The sequence below is a fragment of the Megascapheus bottae genome, chromosome 15 (genome assembly GCF_031878675.1).
Source record: "Megascapheus bottae isolate mThoBot1 chromosome 15, mThoBot2.hap1, whole genome shotgun sequence".
Classification (NCBI taxonomy): Eukaryota; Metazoa; Chordata; class Mammalia; order Rodentia; family Geomyidae; genus Megascapheus; species Megascapheus bottae.
The window spans coordinates 19,619,109-19,640,135 of NC_143523.1; the positions used below are offsets into that span (position 1 = coordinate 19,619,109).

The following is a 21,027-nucleotide window of genomic DNA, read 5'->3' on the forward strand; positions in this document are numbered from 1 at the left end:
CATTTAGACAAAAACACTCGGTAGCTTTGGTATGAATATGGCTTATAAATGAGACCACGTTAGCTTTATGCTTAAAAGCACCAGATTTAACTACATGGGACACCTGAACAAGGACATAACCTTTTAAGCAGATTGCCAATCATTCTTTAGAGAATGTCGTTCTTTCTGGATTATTTGGTATTCTTTACGGGTTCCCTTATAGAAGAGAAGACATTATGCTGCAATAGCATAAAAATGTAAGTATAAATAAGCGTGCTTCATTAAAGAGACAGTGAATTATAAATATGTTTCAACATATTCAATATTTATTAAAAGAATTAGTAGAGGACAGTCATTAATGCATACTTAATAAGCTACAAGACGTATGCACTTTAAGAGTCTACAAACCACATGTGCAAAGAACTTTCTATCTCTCTTCATCACAACCCTGCAGGATTAGATTTCTTTTGCATATGAGGAAACCATCTCAGGAGGGCTGGATGACATAACCACTGGGATAGAATAGAGTAGGAACTGGAACTGAGGACAGATGATGACCACTCCAAAGAGAATAAGACCACCCCAACAGAGTCTTGAAGACAATGGGAGTAGAAAAGGGCCACAGAGAAAAGAAGGTTGATCTGGACTCTGGTGGCAGATGACTGTAATCCTGAGATCTGAGGATTACAGTTCAAAGCTAGCTCAGGCAGGAAAGGCCATGAAATTCTTATCTCCAGTTAAACTCCAGTAAACCAGGAAGTAGTACTCTGACTCAAAGTGGTAGAGCACTGGCCTTGAGCAAATTTGCTCAAGGACAGTTCCCAGGTCCTAGGTTCAAGGCCTACAACTACCACCAAAAAAAAAAAAAGAGTAAAGAAGAGCACAGCCGGATTGGAATTTGGCCTGAGAAAAACAATTAGAGAAGGGGTAACTGACTGGTGTCAAGGACATGTTTTTCCTTCTCTGAATGATTCCAAGTTACAAATGGGTCAGAGAGCTGAAGTCAGCACTGAAAGGGTTTGGGACAACATTCTACTTTTGCATATGGCCTGGCCATTTTCCATGTTTCCAGTTTCCAGTCTCTCAGGTTAACACAGCTTTCAAACCTACACACTCTCCTCACTCATCCTTTCTGTCAAGCTCAGTTTACTTAGTAGACTGACACGTTTAGAGCTACCTAGCCTAAGAAACAGAATGAAAATTTGCTCTTTCCAAGTCTCCAGTTGGCTTTGTTTTTTTTGTTGTTGTTGTTTTTGTTTTGTCGGTCATGGAGTTTGGACTCTGGGCCTGGGTGCTGTCCGTGAGTTCTTCAGCTCAAGTCTATTGCCCTACCCCTTGAGCCACCGCACCACTTCTGGTTTTTCTAATGGTTAATTGGAGATAAGAGTCTCAGGGTCTTTAGTGCCCAGGCTGGCTTTGAACCACAGTCCTCAGAACTCAGCCTCCTGAGTAGCTAGAATTACAGGTGTGAGCCACCACGCCCAACTTCCAGTTGGTTTTTGTTCCATGAATGTTATCTGTAATGAATACTTTACAAAACACATTGATCTTATATTCGGAAATTCCTTATTCTTGTAGTCCTTCATTTTTGTTCATTCTGAAGTCTCCAGTTACATTAACTATTCCTTCTGTTATTACAGTCTCAGACGATAGAAGCCATCCAGAAAGCTAGAGAAGAACTGGATATATACAGGGAACACTATGACAATTTAGTGGCAGAAGACAAGGTGAGAACTATTCTCTCACGGTAGAGTTTTGCTTTGGGGGCCAGGAGAAGAGTTGCATGGGTTACAGCTTAATTTCTTCATAGACCTTTTTCTCTAACATAATTCTCAGTTATGATTGAACTTCATTCTATGGCATAAATTTCTGCAGCTCTATGTGTAAAAGAAATGTCTGTGAACTTCTCTAGTATAAGCTTCCTCTTGTGCAAAACAGTGGTGGAGATCACGAAGCCTTTAAAGCTTTTCAGACTCCCACTTGTAGATTCCATGAGTTAGACACAAATCAATTTAGTAGGTAATTCTATCACTTAAAGGAGTAGGATGGAATAACATAAAGAAGACCGAACAGAGATAATGGGAAAGAATCAAGTTAACGTGCATGTTTTGTAAGTAAATATTGTTCTGAGAAACTTCTAGATGATTTTTAAGCCATCTCCTATGAAATAACATGTCTAATATAGTGTGATGTTGCCTATTCAGAACAATGCTTTGAGACGTCTTTGCACAGTGAATGACTATCCTCTAACAACTTAATAAACCAAGTCGTGGTGATTTTTTTTCTTTTTTATTAGCATGCATCAGTTGTACAAGTAAATGTTCTTTGTGACATACAATGTATTCCAATTAACCTAACCCCCTCTATCATTCTCCTCTTCAAGGATTTTTTAAAAATCAAAATAGTATTACTTGTATTTTTGAAAAGTATTGCCAATGAATAAAAGTGATCTGAAAGCCAGGCACTGGTGGCTGACGCCTGTACTCCTAGCTACTCAGGAAATTGGGAGATGAGAATGATGTAAAGCCAGCCCAGGCAGGAACATCTGTGAGACTCTTATCTCCAGTAAACTACTCAGAAAAAGCTGGAAGTGGCACTGTGGCTCAAGTGGTAAAGCTCTAGCCTTGAGCCAGAGAAGCTCAAGGATAGCACCCAGACCCTGAGCTCAAGCCCTAGGACTGTTGCTAGCGCGTGCGCGCGCACGCGCACGCGCACACACACACACACACACACACACACACACACACACACACACACACACCATTTGAATACAATTGTAATCCTGGCAATGATGTTTATCCTTAGGTTTTGGATCGCAGCTTTAAGAAAGAATTCTCTGAAATTCCTAGTAATCAGGTGGAGATACTCTACAAACTTTTTAAACGCCGGCCAAGGTTTGTTTCTTCTCTGCTATTATGTTTCTGAGGGAAAATAAGGTAGTATGTGAAGAAGAGAATTGTAAGATTTCATATATTAGATTTCACTTCCTTTCCCCCCTCCCAACTTGGCTAGAAATAATATCACTTTTAGGTGAAAATTTTTTGTCTTAATCATAATCTCATCAAGATAAAACATCAGTATGTGTGGAGATTATGCTAATATTTTAGTATAGGAAATGAAATATGACAATTTCATTATTTAAAAATAGTCAAATGTATAAACATAGTCCTATAATTTTTCTCTTAAGGTACTTTCTCTTAAATCCTAGTTACATACAGATTTATAAACAGTTTTCTCAACATATATTCTAACATATATAAGTCCTATGAATAGATTTGTATCAAGTAGGCTTCTAGGACTAAGTAAGTTTAAGAAACTACTTTGTAAAACAAGTACCCAATATTGTAGAACTTCTGAGGACAGACTCTTTAAGTATATATTTCAAAATAATAAAGTAAGGGGCTGGAATGTAGCTTAGTGGTAGAGTGCTCACCTAGCATTCAGGAAGCTCTGGGTTCCATTCCTCAGTACCACATAAACAGAAAAAGCTGAAAGTGGCTCAAGTAGTAGAGGGCTAGCCTTGAGCAAAAGGAGTTCAGGGACAGTGCTCAGGCCCTGAGGTCAAGCCCCAGGACTGGCAAATAAATAAAGTAAGCAAGCAATGTTTTCCAAACTTAAGTAAATAAGCAGTGTTTTCCAATCTTATCTGACCCCAAGTTGCTTCTGAGTATTTCATGTGATTAAATTCAAGACAGGGTTTGAACAATGCCCCCATATAAATGGTTAGAAATAACCGTTATCAAAACAGTTCTAAAATAGATGTTGTTTTGCCAAGCATAACATTAGGACATTTTACTGATTTCCAACACCATCAATTCAGACTTATAGCTAAATGGAACTTAGAAATTATGCAAATTGTCACAGAAGCATAGGTTAATTTGTGTCTGTGATACAAAGGCATCCACTTTGACAAGATGCATGCAACCCAAGAAAGTGAACCTAGAACATACCTCATATCTTGGTTTCTGGTTGATTTTTTTTTTGGGGGGGGGGTCAGTCTTGAGACTTGAACTCAGGGCCTGAGCATTCTCCCTGAGCTTTTGTGCTCAAGGCTAGCATTCAACCACTTTGAGTCACAGTGCCATTTCTGGCTTTTTGGTAGTTAATTGGCTAAAAAAGTTTCACAGACTTTCCTAGCTGGGCTGGCTTTCAACCATGTTCCTCACATGTCAGCCTCCTGAGTAGCTAGGATTCTAAGTGTGAGACTGATGCCTGACTTGTTTCTGTATTTTTCAAGAAGAAAAAAATAAAGTAGAATATTATAAGCCCATATACACTTTTTCTTGAATAAAGAAGTGAGATCTTCTAAGTTTTGTTGTCATATAGATCTAGCTTTAAATCCTGACTCTACACCTATCAACCCTGATTTGAGGCCATTACTGTCTAGAGGCAGGAACATCAACATTTCTCTTAACTGTGCATTGCAAAGCATTTCTACATTGAGGGTTTGCCATACCCTTTCTAACTGCAACCCAAGGAAACGAATTCATCTGTTCATGTAGGTTCATCTTAGTATATCCTGTTGCAAAACCTACCAGTACATGCTGCTATGTGACCCATAACTGTAATCCTAGTTACTTAGGAAGCTGAGATAGAAAGGATCATAGTTCAAGGCCAGTTTAGATGAGAGAGAGAGAGAGAGAGAGAGAGAGAGAGAGAGAGAGAGAGAGAGAGAGAGAGAGACAGAGAGAGAGACAGAGAGACAGAGAGAGACAGAGAGACACAGAGAGAGAGACAGAGAGAGACAGAGAGAGACAGAGAGACAGAGGCAGAGAGAGACAGAGGCAGAGAGAGGCAGAGAGAGACAGAGGCAGAGAGAGACAGAGTACTCTTTCTTGATCAATAGCTGGATGCTTATCATCCTAGCTTTGAGAGAATTGCAAATAGCCAGATTGTGCATGCCCAGGCTGGAAGCCAGACCCTATCTCAAAAATAACCAAAGTAAAAAAGGACTAGCTGTATAGCTTTGGTGGCAGAGCACTTGCTTAGCATGTGTAAGGTCCTGAGTTAAAATCCTAGTACTGGAGAAAGAGTGAGACAGACAGACACAAATAGAATGTGTTAGACAGATGAGCATCCACATTCCTCCTCTCTAGGCATTGCTGTGACTGCTCATAACATACAGACGTGTGTTGTTTCCCAGCCTAGGTAAAGCTTCCAGCACTAATCTAACGATAGCTAGGGATTTCTAGTCCAGCCAGGGAGTATGGAAGGGAAAAAGAAAGACAAAATGGGTGCTTCTCTCTCCTTGGAATGATCCACCAGCAACACTCAGGGGCCAAGGGAAATTGCTATAGAATGTGCCACACCTATGTGAAGGGGATTGTTGTTTAACATTGGATTTTGTGTTTGTGAGACTGTGAGAGGTTGATGGGCCCTTCTTGATTAAACCAGGGCTCACAAGCATAAAACACATCCAGATTCAGCCAATGTTACCCCTTTTGGAGAGCGACCAGAATCTGGCAAGTTGAATAAAGATGCCTTTGTCCAGTTAATGAAAGGCATGGATGACTTGGATAATGTTGCTAATATGCCAGATGGTTTGGACCCCAAAACCTGGGAACATTTCTGTGCAACCAGAAGAATAAAAGTAGAAAACGAGTATAAAGTACGTAATATCATTTTTATTTTATAATGTATTAATGTCAAATATATAGTTACATTCATCAGTGCATACAGAAAAGCCAATTATTTAGATAACCAATTATTTGGCCAGTTATTTAGAGACACACTTGGTAATGTTAGTAATAAAATGACAAATAAAACATTAAATGTAGTGCTACTAAGGGCCAAGTACAGGCCTATACTTGTAGATATGAACTGCCTGAAATGGTCTCCAGGGAGATGGCTGTTGTGTACTTGAAATGCACAAGATATGCTATAAGCTGAAAATACCCATTGACTCCAAAGGCTTAGTACGAAGAAAAAAATGGAAAATGTCTCATTAATAATCTTATGTTGCTTATAGTTTGAGTGATAATATTTATGCTATATTATAATCAGTAACATTTTAGTAGAATTAAGCCCCTTTGCTTCATGTCACCTTTTAGTGCAAAATTTAAAATTATGTGAGGTGGTACAGACAAAAACTGTATAAATATGTCACGGTGAAACCTGCTACTTTGTACAATTTGAAAAGTTAAAAGAATGAAATTGTCAACATTGCCTATATTTATATTGAACACTGCTGATATAGCTGATTTTATCATGCACAGATTAGAATTGCAGTCAGTTTGCCACAGCCAACTACTTTTACTAAAACGTGGGGGGGGGGGGTGTTGGGAAAGCATGGTAAAAGGTAAAAAGTAAGAATTGTGTAGATGAGAATTTGTCCTCTAGCCTGTTCTTGATCCCTTCTCAACTGCCCTCCCAAAATTCAAGTGTCCTTATGGCTTGCTTTTATTCAAGTATTTCTGGTTCTATAATCTTATCTAAGGTAATGGAGACAAATTTCAAGGTATAACAAAAATTCTTAGTTGCTGATTTCTTTGATTTTCAAATTCTTCACAGAAGGCCATGTGTAAATTGAACATAGCTCATACTACCTTTGGGCTGGGATTTAAAATTTTTACTAATCTCTTAGGAAAATAAGAGTATACAGGTTGTGTAAAGAAAGCTACAGACTGGGGGCCAGGAGTTTGGCCTAGTGGTAGAGTGTTTGCCTAGCATGCACGAAGACCCAGGTTCGATTCCTTGGTACCACATACTTAGAAAAAGCCAGAAGTGATGCTGTGGCTCAAGTGGTAGAGCTCCAGCCTTGAGAAAATGCAGGGACAGTGCTCAGGCCTTGAGCTCAAGCCCAGGACTGCCCCCCCCCCAAAAAAGAAAGAAAGCTACAGACACAGTTTGAATAGGCTTCTGCATGTTCTAAGGTATCTGCTGTTTGGTTTCTTCAGGTGAAGCAGAAGGCAATTGGTTTAACAGAAATGGGAACTTTCCTCCGGAAGAGGATTGAGGATGATGAAAATGTGCAACATGAGATTGAGAGAGTATCGCGCGAGCTCATCCTGTAATGTCAACCTCTGGGGTTCACTGGTTCCCAGCCTGAGCTGGGCTCAGGTCATGGGGTCATGGAGGGAGAATGCCTATTGGCTGACATGGTCAGGCCTGGCAAACATCTCTGTCTCAATCCCAGTGTTGCACTGAAATTTCCTACTTTAAAAAAAAAATGCACTCTGGCCAGATACAGTGGCTCACACCTATAGTCCTAGCTACTCAGGAGGCTGAGATCTAAGGATCACCATTCAAAGCCAACCTTGGCACTAAAGAATGTGAGACTCTTATCTCCAATTAATCACTAAAAAACTGGAAGTGGGGCTGTGGCTCAAGGGGTAGGGCAGTAACTTTGAGCTGAAGAGCTCAGGGACAATGCCCAGGCCCAGGGGAAGGGTGGTAGCCTGGAGATAAAGAGCTCAGGGACAGTGCCCAGGCCCAGAGTCCCACAAAAAAATGCACTCTAGCCAGGAACACATGGCTCACGACTGTAATCCTACTTATTTAGGAGGCTGAGATCTGAGAATCACAGTTTGAAGCCACATGGGGAGCCACATGGGAAGCCAGAAGTGGAGCTGTGACTCAAGTGCTAGACTTGAGAAAAAAATCTCAGAGACTGACCAATCCCTAAGTTCAAGCCCTAGGACCTCTCTCTCTCTTTCTCTCTCTCTCTCTCTCTCTCTCTCTCTCTCTCTCTCTCTCTCTCTCTCTCTCTCTCTCTCTCTCTCTCTCTCTCTCTGTTTCATAAGACTTGTTTCACAGGGGAATCTGTCATGGGGTCCATTGCTCTGAATTCAAAGAAGCAAGTTTTAGAAAAACAATCACAGCCGGGAGTTTGGCCTAGTGGTTAAAGTGCTTGCCTAGCATGCATGAAGACCCGGGTTCGATTCCTCGGTACTACATACATAGAAAAAAGCCAGAAGTGGTGCTGAGGCTCAAGTGGTAGAGCTCTAGCCTTGAGAAAGTCCAAGGACAGTGCTCAGGCCCTGAGCCGAAGCTCAGGACTGGCAAAAAAAAAAGAAAGAAAAACAATCACATTTGTTAAGTCTGCCTCTTCCTCATAAAACTACAAACTGGCCTCTGCCAGTAACTACTATTTGGGGACACAAGCCCTGTTTACTGTATGGGAAAGTGAAGTTGGTTACAATTTCCAGGTAGACATTTGCCAGCTGCTGGTTTTCCTTCAGGGATTGTGTTGTTTTCTTCACTGAGTGATTTGGATATTGTTGTTAAGTCCTGGCTTCAGTAAGGCCATTTTGTTTGTGTATGGCAATCCTGTGCTTATGGCCTGGGCACTATCCCTGAGCTTTTTCTATTCAAGGCTAGCACTTGAGTCTCAGCTCCACCTCTGGCTTTTTGGTAGTTAATTGGAAATATGAGTCTTATCAACTGTTCTGCCTACGCTGGTATTGAACCACGATCCTCAGATCCCAGTCTCTTGAGTAGCTAGGATTACAGGCATGAGCCACCAGAACCTAGCAATAAGGCTGTTTTTATAGCCATATGGATAAATACTATTTGAGATTCCAAAACTTATCATTATAAATAATTTTCAGAGGTAGGTTAAAGAGGAGAATATGAATTATGCAGAGATAAATTTGGTAATTACCATATAGATTTGTTTTTTTTTTCCTTTGGGTGTCATGGGGCTTGAACTGAGCCTGGGCATTGTCCCTGAGCTCCTCAGCTCAAAGCTACCGTCCTACCCTTGAGCCAAGCCCCACTTTTCATTTTCTAGAGGAAAATTGGAGATAAGAGTCTCAGGTCCTTTTGTGCCAAAGCTGGCTTTGAACCTTAATCCTCAGATCTCAGCTTCCTGAGTAGCTAGGATTACAGGTGTGAGCCACCACTGGCTTGATCTATTTTTCGTATAACTGGGGTTTGAAGTCAGCTCTATACTTAACTAGGCAAGTGTTGTATAACTAGAGCCACACTTCTAGTCCTTTTCCTCTGGTTGTTTTTGAGAGAATGTCTTACTTTTTACCTGGCCTGGATTTTGATCCTCCTGTCTATGCTTCCTGCTGCTTAAATGACAGGTACATTCCACCACTTGCAGTGTTTTATATTGAGATGGGAGCCTTACAGATTTTTATACTCTAGCTTGGAACTGAGATCTTCCAGACCTCAGCCTTCCAAGTAGCTAGGGTTACAGGCATGAGCCACCAGCCCCCACCAATTATTTTTAATATAGCATCAGAAACCAACAAGTAAGGGTAAAACTTTAATAGCTTCAATACCATCCAGTGCCTTTAATACCTTTCAGTACATTCAATGTCTTTCAATAATTCCAATACCATTTAGCATCATTTCTACTCTTTATCTCTCCCCCTTACACACACACACACACACACACACACACACACACACACACACACACACACTTTCCCCCAGGTCCTGAGCTTTTTGTGCCCAAGGCTAATGCCTATTGCCACTGAAGCCACCATTCTACTTCTAAGGTTTGTTGTTGTTGTTGTTTGGTAGTTTTAGTGGAGATAGAGTCTCACAGATTTTCCTTCCCTGGGCTGGCTTTGAACCATAGTCCTCAGATCTCAGCCTACTGAGTACCTAGGATTACAGGAGTGAGCCACCAGCACCCAGCTAACAGGTGATTTTTTTGTTATTGTTAATAAAAAAATATACTACAAGTACTTGCTTTGAGATCTTTTTCAATTTAGCCTACAGGATGACAAAGTGAAATTTCAATTGGACTTGACAATCCAAATTCTTCTTAAACAAGGACAAGTAGAACTGGAGAATTTCCAGTTAATTCTGGAATATTCAGATGCAATTCTCATAAACAAAAACATAATTGAAGAGTTGAATTCTGTGATTCGGGTAAGTAGACTTTTTATGATAGAAATGATTGCCTGCTGATTTAATATCTAATATTATGCTTTCATTCTCACGATGTCAATTTAAGTCATTTAAGTCAGTAACTACACATTAGAATCTTCTGAATAACTTTATAAACATGTGCACTTATACTCATGCTTGTGGGCATGTTTTTTTTTAAGTTTTCCAGATAATTCTAAGATACAGAAAGTTTATGACCTTAAGGTTAAATATTCATTCTAATTTGATGTAGTTTATATGTTGTTTACATGGGTTTTCATTGTACAAGGTATTTAGCTTACATAGTATTGGTAGTGATGTCTGATTTAGTTCTGATTTTAGACATTTGAGTGATATTGGAGTTTTTCTTTTAGTCTAGCTAAGCCTTTTCAGTTCGGGTGATTTTGCTTCAAAGAACCAATTTTTTGTCCATTGTTTCCATTTTGTTTTGTTCATCTTTTAATCTTACTCTACTGAGTAAGATTCTGAGTAGTTAGGATTACAGGTGCAAGCCATTGGTACCTGGCTTAGAATTCAGAAATACTTTTATCCACTATGAAACTACTTTATCTCTTAAATAAATTCATTTATTGAGAATATATGTCAAAGAACTAATAAACTAAAGAAGGAATATATACATTTATTAATGAGAATTCCATCAGTTAACATTTTATAATTTTCCCAAAATCTAGCTTTGTGAAGCTCATGCTACCAGACTATATATTGCCACACTTCCCGTTTTTTTCAAATTATTTTCATCTTCTGATCATAACTTGGCCTCTTAACTCTTTGAATTTCTTTCTATGGATAATCCTATCTATTGTACTTCAGCCACCTCTTTCTCATGATCATTTCTGTGGGTCTTGTAATCAAGAGCTCTAAAATCTAAAATTCAAACATTTCTCTGGAGCATTGTTTTTCAACTGGTTGTGGGGAATATTGCCCTAGAAAAGGTCTACATGTCTGTTTGTTTGTTTTTTACTGGTCCTGGGGCTTAAATATGGAGCTTGGACAATGCTCCTGAGCTTTTTTGTTTGTTGTTTAATGCTAGCGCTCTACCACTTAGTCACAACTCCACTTCCAGATTTTTGGTGGTTAATTGGAGGTAAGAGTCTCATAGTCTTTCCTGCTCAAGCTGGCTTTGAACCCAATGCTCAGATCTCAGCCTCCTAAGTAGCTAGTATTACAGGCATGAGACACCAGTGCTTTCTGGGAAGCAGTATTGGAAAACATAAACAAAGGGGTTACTGTTGACATTCAGAGTATAGAGAGGGGTGGCACTAAGTATACTACAAAAGCACAGGTCACCACCTCATCAAAAATCTTAGCCCCAGGTGATTAGAGCAGTGAGGTTCAGGGAAATATTGTTTTATAGCTGCATCTCCTTTCCGCTTTCCTTTCATTGTTGTTTGTTTTTTGCCAGACCTAGGGCTTGACCTCAGGGCCTGACCACTGTCTTTGGGCTTTCCTCTACCACTTGAGCCACAACACCATTTCCGACTTTTCTATGTATGTAGTAGCAAGGAATCAAACCCATGTCTTTGTGCATGCAAGGCAAACACTCTACCACTGGGCCAAACTCCCAGCCCCTCAGTCATTGTTTTTATTGGCCGCAGTTAGAGTCACTGCTTTGCTCCCCCACTTCATAGGACTGGATTCCACCATACAGCTCCTTTCCCAGCCTTCCACTGAAATTCCTCTTTTCAGTTCACATGGGCCATTCCTTGGGACTGTTTCTAGGTCACCATCCCCTAGCTTTCCTACTACTTTTTTGTAAGCTCCTCCTTACTCTCTTTATTGCATTGGTTCCTTTCTCTGCTAGACCTTGGCTAGACAGTTGGCTTTGGAGTATGGGCCCAAATTCCTCTGCCCCTTTCTTTTGGTATACCCATTTTCTAGGTGATCTCAAACAATCTCATGGCTTAGGTAGGTGGAAGGGGGGGGTGTTTGAATACCATATTTAATGTGTTCTTTCTTTTCCAGTAGGTGCTAAAGAGATTATGCTATGTGTTAGCGCCAATGCTTTATCCATAGCATCAAATGAGAGAGCAAGGAATACGTTTTCAAATGCACACAACATGGGTTAGATTAGACTATGGTAAACAGTGTTCCAGCCCCATCCTTGGCATATGGTCAGTTAGCTGTGTTATGTAAGTGCATCTGATAATCCCTGCTGTTTAGTGACTATCATATTTTACAGTGATCAGATTCTGCTGAAGTAATTTTAATTACTACTTGCTACATTAAAAAATGAAAACAGAGGGCTGGGAGTTTGGCCTAGTGGTAGAGTGCTTGCCTAGCATGCACGAAGACCCCGGTTCAATTCCTTGGTACCACATACTTAGAAAAAGCCAGAAGTGGTGCTGAGGCTCAAGTGGTAGAGCTCTAGCCTTGAGAAAAATCCAAGTTCTCAGGCCCTGAACTCAAGCCTGGGACTGGAAAAAAAAATGAAAACAGAATTATTTCTGCCGGCTGACACATGGTATTAAAATAGTATTCAACTTCAAAAGTTTTGTAATTGCGTATGCAAGAATCTTAAAAGTATTAGATGTCTTTTTTCAGACTCAAGGACAGAAGAAAGTTGCTAGCATGATGGAGAGTAAGGAGGTGCACAAAGGGATCTATCAGATTGAATGGGAGCATAAGAAAATGGAGATGGAAATGGAAGATCTGAATCAGAAAGCTTGGGATATTCAGATGCTATTTTTTTCAAGAGATCGTCAAAAGGCAAGTTCTCTCCTAAGTTTTCATTTCATTCATGAATGCCATCTATTCATTTAAGCAGGGCTTCATAAGAAGCCTTCATAATTGTGAGCATAAATCAAAAGAATCTCCTAATAAACCTATGAATGTTGTCTCTGAGTTTTCCCTCTCACACCTACCATGATTTACATTTACTGCCTTCAGGACTTGGTAATTTTCAGTTGTTGGGGATTTTTGTGTGTTTGTGAGCTTGAACTCTGGGTCTGGGTGCTGTCCCGGAGCTCTTCAGTTCAAGGCTACAGCCCTTCCCCTAGAGTCACAGCCCCTATTCCCATTTTCCAGAGATTAATTAGAGATAAGAGCTTCACTTTAGTGCCCAGGCTAGCTTTGAACCAAGTTCCTCAGATCTCAGCCTCTGAATAGCTAGGATTATAGGCATGCGCCACCGCTCCCAGCTGGGCTTTTTTAATTGTCAACATCCAGTACTCTTTTTCCTAGTCACCACCATTCAATTCTCTATCACATTTGACTCGTAGTTACCCATTCCTTTGACTAGCTTTATCACCCCGATTTTGTCCTGTTTTGCTTCTGCCTTTTTCAATGGAATCACTTTGCTGCATCATTTTAAGTGTAGCCATTTTTTTTTTTTTTGGCAAGTCCTGGGCTTGAGCTCAGGGCCTGAGCACTGTCCTTGGGTTCTCTCAAGGCTAGGGCTCTACCACTTGAGCTACAGCACCATTTCTGGCTTTTTTCTATATACGTGGTATCGAGGAATCGAACCCCGGTCTTCATGCATGCTAGGCAAGCTCTTTACCACTACACCAAACTCCTGGCCCCAAGTGAGCCAGTTGTGTTCCTTTCCATGCCCTCTCCCTGGTGGATCACCTCTAATTTTGTAGCCTCCATGATCGCATCCTAAAGTCTAATCCAAGACCTCCAGATTCCAATCCAATTCCATTCTAATCCAAGATTTCCCTCTTTCCTATGTCCTCTTTCTCCAACTTCACTGTCTCCCTCCCAGCTCAGGCCTCCATTTTGAGTGGTGTAGATGGTCTCATAGCCTTCTGTTCTCCCATATCTCTGTCTCCTTCTTCCTTCCCTCCTATCCCCACCTCTTTCATCTTTAATTCCAAAGTTCTTTTTTTATCTTTGTTGGTCATTTGCTGTCATATTTTCATTCCCAATTGACTAATTATATGAGTACCCCATTCCAACCTTTTTTATGGGTTTTTTTTTGTTTTCTGCCAGTCCTGGGGTTTGAACTGAGGGCCTGGGCTATGTTCCTAAGCCTCTCAGTGCCCAAAGCTAGCCCTCTACCACAGGAGCCACAGTGCTACTTCCAGCATTTCTGAGTAGTTTATTGGAGATAAGACTCTCATAGACTTTCCTGCCCAGGCTAGCTTCAAACCATGATCCTCAGATCTCAGCCTCCTGAGCAGGTGTGAGCCACTGGCACCAATCCCTGTTCATACATTCTAAACTGACAATTCTTACCTAACATGTGATTTTTCAAATCCTTAGGTAGGTAGTATCTTTCAGCTCAACTTTGTTTGTGGCAAGTAGGGGAACAAATGGATTAGAATTTGCTCATACTACTTCTGATTTTTTTCTTTTTTACATCCCAAACCTGTTTGGCAAGGTTTAGTTTAAATGTCAAACAGCCCCTCTCCACACAAACTTTCTTTGATTTCTTTTTATTTTTTTTTATTTTTATTTTTTTTAATTTTTGCCAGTCCTGGGCTTGGGCTCAGGGCTTGAGCACTGTCCTTGGACTTTCTCAAGGCTAGAGCTCTACCACTTAAGCCTCAGCTCCACTTCCAGCTTTTTGCTATGTATGTGGGGTACCGAGGAATCAAACCCGGGTCTTCATGCATGCTAGGCAAGCACTCTACCACTAGGCCAAACTCCTGGCCCTTTTCTTTGATTTCTTAAGTCTAAAGACATACCACTCATCACAAACTACCTTTGCATTTGCCAACACTTGATGTATCTATCTTCTGGTGACTAGTCACTATGTCAGTTCTTTTTCTTGAAGTCTAAATCATGTTATCTATCCTTGTATCTACCTCAGTGAAATTTTATAAAGTTAAATAAATGAAGAAAACAGATTTTAGGAATTTGTAATAATTAACATCCAGTGCTTTAGATGGCTAAACACAAGTTACTATAGCATGAAAGGCAAATGAATCTGAAGTAGGCATGTTATGAAAAGCAGTAATTTTTAAAACCAAAACAGTATTTATAGTTATCTATTGAGAGAAAAATATCCTTATATATGTTGTATTTTTTTTCTTCTAAAGTACCTAAGTGAACCAAACTATGAGAATCTGATTGCTCTTCAGATCGGAATAATGGAGCAAACAATTCAGGTTATAGATAAGGTCAGTCTCAAAAGATTATTACTTCGATATAATCCCAATAGTTGTGAACCATTCAAGCAGAGTGTTTCAGACATGAACTTAGAACCTAAAACATCCTCAATTATTTATTGGTACTCATGAGGTAATCAGAGCTCTTTCAATGGTATCTTTGTGCAACCCTAATCAATGTAGTAAATGCTAAAATAAAAACTGGGAAGTCAAGTTCTAGTATCTAGAAGGCTGAGGTTTGAGGATTGTGGCTCAAAGCTAGCCTGGGCAAATAAAACCCCAGACTCTTAACAAACAGCAGAGAAGTGGAGGCATGGCTCAAGTAAGTGCCAGCTGTAAGCGAAAAAGGAGAGTAGAAAAGCAAAGACCTAACTTCAAGTCCCAGACCCCAGTTTTAGCGGATTTCCTATTTCACATTAGATTAATGTAATAAAAGTGTTGCTCATTCCTTGGCATTGTATTCACCTTATCTAAATGAATAACAAATACTCAATGATATAGCATATGTAGGATGTAAAGTTAGCAGGGCCAGGAGTTTGGCCTAGTGGTAGAGTGCTTGTCTAGCATGCACAAAGACCCAGGTTCAATTCCTCGGTACCACATACACAGAAAAAAGCTGGAAGTGGTGCTGAGGCTCAAGTGGTAGAGCTCTAGCCTTGAGAAAGTCCAAGGACAGTGCTCAGGCCCTGAGTTTAAGCCCAGGACTGGCAAAAAAAAAAAAAAAAGATTTAAAGTTAACTACAAGAATTTTATTTATAGTTTAATATCATTTTTAGCTTCTTATATTTGTCTATAAAGTATTAAAATATGACCTTTCAACAAATAATTTAAATATCTACTATGGACAGACTTCCTGGCAGACCACGTCATAGAGATATGGAATGATGTTAGTGATGATAATGTACTTAAAATATAGTAACTTATTTATAGAAGAACTTACACTTGTTTCAAAATTATTTTTCATGGGGTTTCATGGGAAACAAATTTCAGACCCACAAAAAGAATGTTGAAAACTGCAAAAAGCTACTCAGAAAACTGGGAAGAGTCAGCAATAAAAAAGATGCAGCCAATTATAATCTAAGCTGCAATCTTCAGAACGAGCTGGTAGCTGTCTCTGAACGAAAAGACATCTGTAACTCAATGGGTAAGCTTTTTTTTCATTAACTGCAGGTTTCTCTCAAAGGAATCGGTTCTCTTGAAATTGGTACAATAGTTTGTGCAGTGATTAGCATTTCTTCCACAGAATTGATTCTGGTTGCTGCTTCTCTATGTGAAGATGTTGACAATAAACCAACCAATTCTTTTCTTCATTTCTGGGTTAGGGACTATGCTGACTTGTGAAAAGATTGCCAAAGAACATTTTGAAAGCAGGATGCAACATCAGAAGCTGACAAGCATTTCCAAACAGCAAGCTGAACAGATTTCAGTACTGCAGGCGGAAGTTGAAAGACTAAGGATGAAAACATTTCCTGCTCTTGTTCAACTGTAAAACTCCAGCAGAAAACACAAGGCCAAAACAACCCATTTGGAAAAATGATTTTTTTGTCTACTTGTATCAGGAAACTTAAGTAGTCACCTTTCAGTTGCAGGTTGTTAATAGCAAACTGTTAAATTTTAGCCTTAACAGATTTTTGTCCTGCGTGAATGTGTGAAGCACCACGAATTGTTTTTAATCCAATAAAGAACAATTTTCAGCCCATAAGAAAGTAATTTTTATTTGCTTGAAACTACTAGAATTTTGAACATTAATCACTATTCTACCAATTTAAACCAAATTATTTTTCAGTGCTTTAAGTCATTTGTAGATGATGACATTTTGAAAACACAGTTCTAACAAAGCTCGGTTTTGTATCCTCATCAATAGGTTTAGGAAATACAAGTTCTATCAGTTTATTGTTCTATACATATAATGATAGTTACATCTTAAGAACATCTCTTTCCCTTCCACAGACTGTAGATTGCTATGTTCATATTGTTGGGATTACTGACAGTCTCTAAGTGATATTGACACTTCACTGTTTTGCAATTTATAAACATTAATATGTCCATTACATATCGATTGCAGGTAAAACAAAGCTCTAGAGATTTCACTGATGACCCATATAGTGATCTGGTGGATAGGAGTGAAGGTTAATGAGAAGACCAACATCCTTCTGTTAACCAACTCCCCCCCACATCCTAGGACTTGAATGACTCCTGAAACTTGGTCGATTCTGCTGGGAAATGACCGTTGGTAACATATCCCATGCTATAATTGTGGGGAGCAGAAAGACCCAAGATGGGGGAGGAGGGCAATGAGGGATTCAAATACTTAAAACATAGGATTAATTGCCAAGTACTCTCTCCTCTGAGGCAACCATGGTATACTAATCTTGTTCTCTTTTCTGTTAATACACATACCATGTCACCAGTGTTGGCTGCCTTGATAATCCTGTTTGCTAAGAGCATATCACAGATTTCACTGGATAATGTGGATTCCCAGGTCTTAACAAACCAAAACAGCTTGTCATTTTTGTTTGTTCATCAACCGTAAGTGAATTAGAAAATACTATACATACACATGTATATGTAGCATATCCTGGAAGGGGGAAAAAACAATTGTGAATTAATCATCTAAAAATTCTTCTTCACTTCTGTTATAATGTAGCAATTTATCATCTAACCCATAGTGGTCAATCAATTGAGTAAGGCTTAGTTTCTTGTTCTCTTCAGACATAGCTGACTGCAGTTCATAAAGTAACAGCTGGCTAGAGTTTCTCCACTTCTTTATCAGCAACTGTAGCTGAGACAGGTCATTCTGAAACAGAAAAGTTGAAAAAAACAAACAATAAATGTATGTCAGTATAGAGACAGTCACACTATTTCAACTTGTATCATCAAAGCTACTAAATGAGATGATGTGTAAGTTTAAAGTTAGCAAAAGAACAACCCTGGGGCTGAATGGAACTTCTACCTAGGAAAAAAACCTGAATAGACAAATGCCACTCAACTTTGGTTCCGTGGCTATTTTGTTTGGCCCCAACTGTGCCAGTCTCACCCCTCTCAGGGGAAAATCAGATGATTAAATAAGATAAAACTATGTTAAAAAAATAATCTAAGTCTTGAAAATCCAGTTTTTATAATACAACTATACTTCTAAAAGATGACACTAAGTTGTATCAGTTCTGCCATGAACCCAAAACTGCACTTAAAAAAATATTTGTTGAAAGTGTTTTTCAACATTTGTTGTCTCATAGAAGAATTCTAAAGATCCAAGACAGTAAATGAAACATGCTATTCTCCCTCTCTGGGGAACAATGAACTATTACTACATAAACATGCTACTAATAGAGGTTATTACCATCACTCAGGTACTATTTAATTCAGTCATTATAGGTTGAAGTCTAAAATCTAATACATATTTGCTGTTTCCTCAAATGAGATATTTTAACTATATTGAGGAAAAACAGACCATTACTAAAAATACTTCCTATATGTTGTGACTTATTGCTTTATTCATTCATTTCCACTGTACATATATCTAGCATTAAATACTTGTAACTGTACTATGAAGTATAAACCTGACAAAAAACTTCCAATTGCATAGAATTTTAATTTTTAAAAAAGCTTTATCCTGGGTTGACAGGCCTCTTAGTGCTAATCCTATGACTCACATTTCAGTTAAAGCTACTGGAAGCTAGGTTTCAGAATATTTGGCTTGTTAGCTAAAATAAATTTATGTTCTATTTCTGAAATTAATCATTTGCAATTTGTGTAAAAACTATGCAAGGGTTTTGAAATTCTTCTTACCTTTGATCGATACATTTTGACTAGTTTTAGTCTCCGGAGAAGTTCTTCTTTCTCCTGAATCTGCTTCACCAATTGTGCTTTTTCTTCTTTTAATCCTCGTTTAGGATTCTCATTCACAAAATCATCTTGGAGAGCAGTGCACGACCCAGTACCAAATGCTTTAGAGTCACATTCATAACTAAACATATTTTCTTCAGATTCATTGTCTATGGGTTTAAAAGAGTTTTGTCCTGTTGAAGACACTTGCCTTTCTAAAACAGCCTCATCATTTTCTTCATTCTCTACTTTGAGACGTTTCACCACACTGCAATAGGAACTAAATGAAGATCTTGATTTCCTTAATCTTTCTCTAAGTGTTGCACTCATAGGCTGAAAAGGGAACATAACATTAAAATTGCCAATCAAGAAAAACACTTGATGTTAATAAATCTCCTAGAAACAAATGCCTTATATTTATTTCTACATGTCTATAGCAGGTACCGCTAGATGGCTTCCTGTTTTCATATATCTAAGGTACCATAATATTGATTAATCAAGATACACTATACTTAAAAAACTGTTAGGGTTAGCCTGGGGCTGGTGGCTCACGCCTGTAACCCTAACTACTTGGAGGCTGAGATCTGAGGATCACAGATCAAAACCAGCCTAGGCACAAAAGTCCGTGAGACTCATCTCCTATTAACCACCAGAAAACTGGAAGTAGCTCAAGTGGTAGAGCACTAGTCTTGAACTGGAGAGCTCAGGGACTAAGCCAAGGCCCAGGGTTCAAGTTCTACGACCCCCCAAAAACAAAAACAAAAAGTTAGGTTTAACTGAAAACCCTTTTGTACAACAACTTAAGTAATGGGGGAAAAGCATCATAAAATATCATGTGCAGATATTCACTTGATTCGTTTTACTCCATTCTTTTTACTTTGCAAGGCTAACACCCTTCTAAAAGTGCTGATACGTTTATCCCAGTAACATTTATCTCTCTCAAGGATAATATTTACAGATTTAAACCTCAATTTGGAGTATAAGAACGCGATGTGAAACTAAATGAAATTATTGATCCAAGATGTAAATCTGGCAGGGAGAATGTGACATGTTATACATTCTTCAATCTACTTAAAAGCACCACTGCTGGAATACTCAAACAACAGATATCCACTAGAAGAAGCAACAGATGTTCCTACTTGTTTTCCCAAACTATTTGTATGGGGAGATGGTGGAATCCCACAGGACTGAGGAGTGCTAGGTAAAATCACAGCTGAGGCTGATGGGCTTTCCATCTTGATGGGGAAATCTTGGTTTACTTCTAAAAAAAACAAACAAACAAACAAGAAAAGCAATTATAAAATGGTAACTAACCATTCTTCTATCCAACCCGACAGTTGGTATCAAATTTTCATTAATATACAAAAACATCTTCAAGAACAGCCAACTCATATTTGGCTATAATTCAGTGGCGTTCTTCTTGCATTTTACTTTATGTTTGCATTTACCCACCCACACAGGATTCATCAGCTACTGTTTCACAGCTTTTCCTTCCGTTTGCTTTCAAATCTCTCGTGGGAAGAGAGAACTTCAGTCAAGGATTTCGTCAGCTCCACAATAATTAAAGGCGATGAGGCCAACATCTTGACTCGGAAGCACGGAGCTGACACCCGGGACCAGCCGTTCTCTCCAAGGAGAGCACCCGCGTCACCCCTGCCGCCTCGGCGGGGTGAGGGGCCGCCCCGCCAGGCACCGGGCCCCGGCCCCGGCTCGCGGAGCGCCAGGGCGGGACTGGGCTCGAGCTTCCCCAACCCACCCCCTCCCACCAACACGGAAAGGGAGCCACGTCCCACCCGGGAACCACCCCACCCCAGCGCGATACCTCCCTGCGCCATCCCCACAGCGTTCAAAAAGCGCGCGCCGACGGGGGGGCGTGGCGCCCGGGGCAGGCGACGAGACGCTAGGATTGGCGCGGCTCTGTTCAGCCGCCAAGAGAAAGACGAAACTGCGCGCGCGCGCGCACGCCCGCCCGCCTCCTCCAAGTGGGCGGGGTCGGGGCGGACCACGAGGGGAAGACGGCGGAAACGAGTAATTGGTCAGATTGACTGACGCGCGCGCGCGCGCACGCGCGGCTCTGCCCCGCCCTCCGCTAGAACGAGAGTGGTGGAGCGCGCGCGCGCGGCCACAAAACCTCAGTTTGTAAAGAGCGGGAACTGAGCTTCCTAAGAGGGGGGCGCGCCTTCCGCTTGCGGCTTTCCCTTCCTTTCTTTCTCGGTCCATCGCCTCCTCTTCCGGTTTCCGAGGTTCGGTGCGTCGGTGACGTGCCCGACGTGCCCCTGGGACAGGTCCCGCCCCTTCCTTCGGCTGCTGTCAGTCAGCTCGTCTC

General features: G+C 40.2%; 2 protein-coding genes across 5 annotated transcripts in view; one reads left to right on the plus strand and one right to left on the minus strand.

Annotated features, from left to right (window-relative positions):
- The window catches only part of Cfap43 (cilia and flagella associated protein 43), a 72,367-nt gene extending 55,957 nt beyond the window's left edge, over positions 1 to 16,410 (plus strand). For 2 of the 3 annotated variants that reach the window (XM_090345942.1, XM_090345943.1), the window contains 9 exons: positions 1,620 to 1,706; positions 2,785 to 2,873; positions 5,374 to 5,587; positions 6,876 to 6,988; positions 9,648 to 9,807; positions 12,367 to 12,531; positions 14,808 to 14,888; positions 15,867 to 16,020; positions 16,199 to 16,410. In XM_090345942.1, coding sequence (XP_090202068.1) covers positions 1,620 to 1,706; positions 2,785 to 2,873; positions 5,374 to 5,587; positions 6,876 to 6,988; positions 9,648 to 9,807; positions 12,367 to 12,531; positions 14,808 to 14,888; positions 15,867 to 16,020; positions 16,199 to 16,365 — 1,230 coding nt within the window. In that variant the 3' untranslated portion in view covers positions 16,366 to 16,410. Of the gene's footprint in view, positions 1 to 1,619; positions 1,707 to 2,784; positions 2,874 to 5,373; positions 5,588 to 6,875; positions 6,989 to 9,647; positions 9,808 to 12,366; positions 12,532 to 14,807; positions 14,889 to 15,866; positions 16,021 to 16,198 lie in introns of those variants that run through there. The other variant, XM_090345944.1, reaches the window with a different exon arrangement.
- A 1,022-nt stretch (positions 16,411 to 17,432) lies between these two features.
- Positions 17,433 to 20,624, minus strand: Sfr1 (SWI5 dependent homologous recombination repair protein 1). Of its 2 annotated transcripts, none has more exons than XM_090345945.1 (4): positions 20,524 to 20,624; positions 19,841 to 19,962; positions 18,666 to 19,034; positions 17,433 to 17,673 (listed from the first exon to the last, which is right to left on the minus strand). In XM_090345945.1, the coding sequence occupies exons 1-4, from the start codon at positions 20,534 to 20,536 to the stop codon at positions 17,482 to 17,484; spliced, it is 696 nt and encodes a 231-aa protein (XP_090202071.1). In that variant the 5' UTR covers positions 20,537 to 20,624; the 3' UTR covers positions 17,433 to 17,481. The 2 variants fall into 2 exon arrangements, with proteins under 2 accessions (XP_090202071.1, XP_090202072.1); XM_090345946.1 differs by lacking the exon at positions 20,524 to 20,624 and adding an exon at positions 20,154 to 20,409.
- Positions 20,625 to 21,027: the final 403 nt, after the last annotated feature.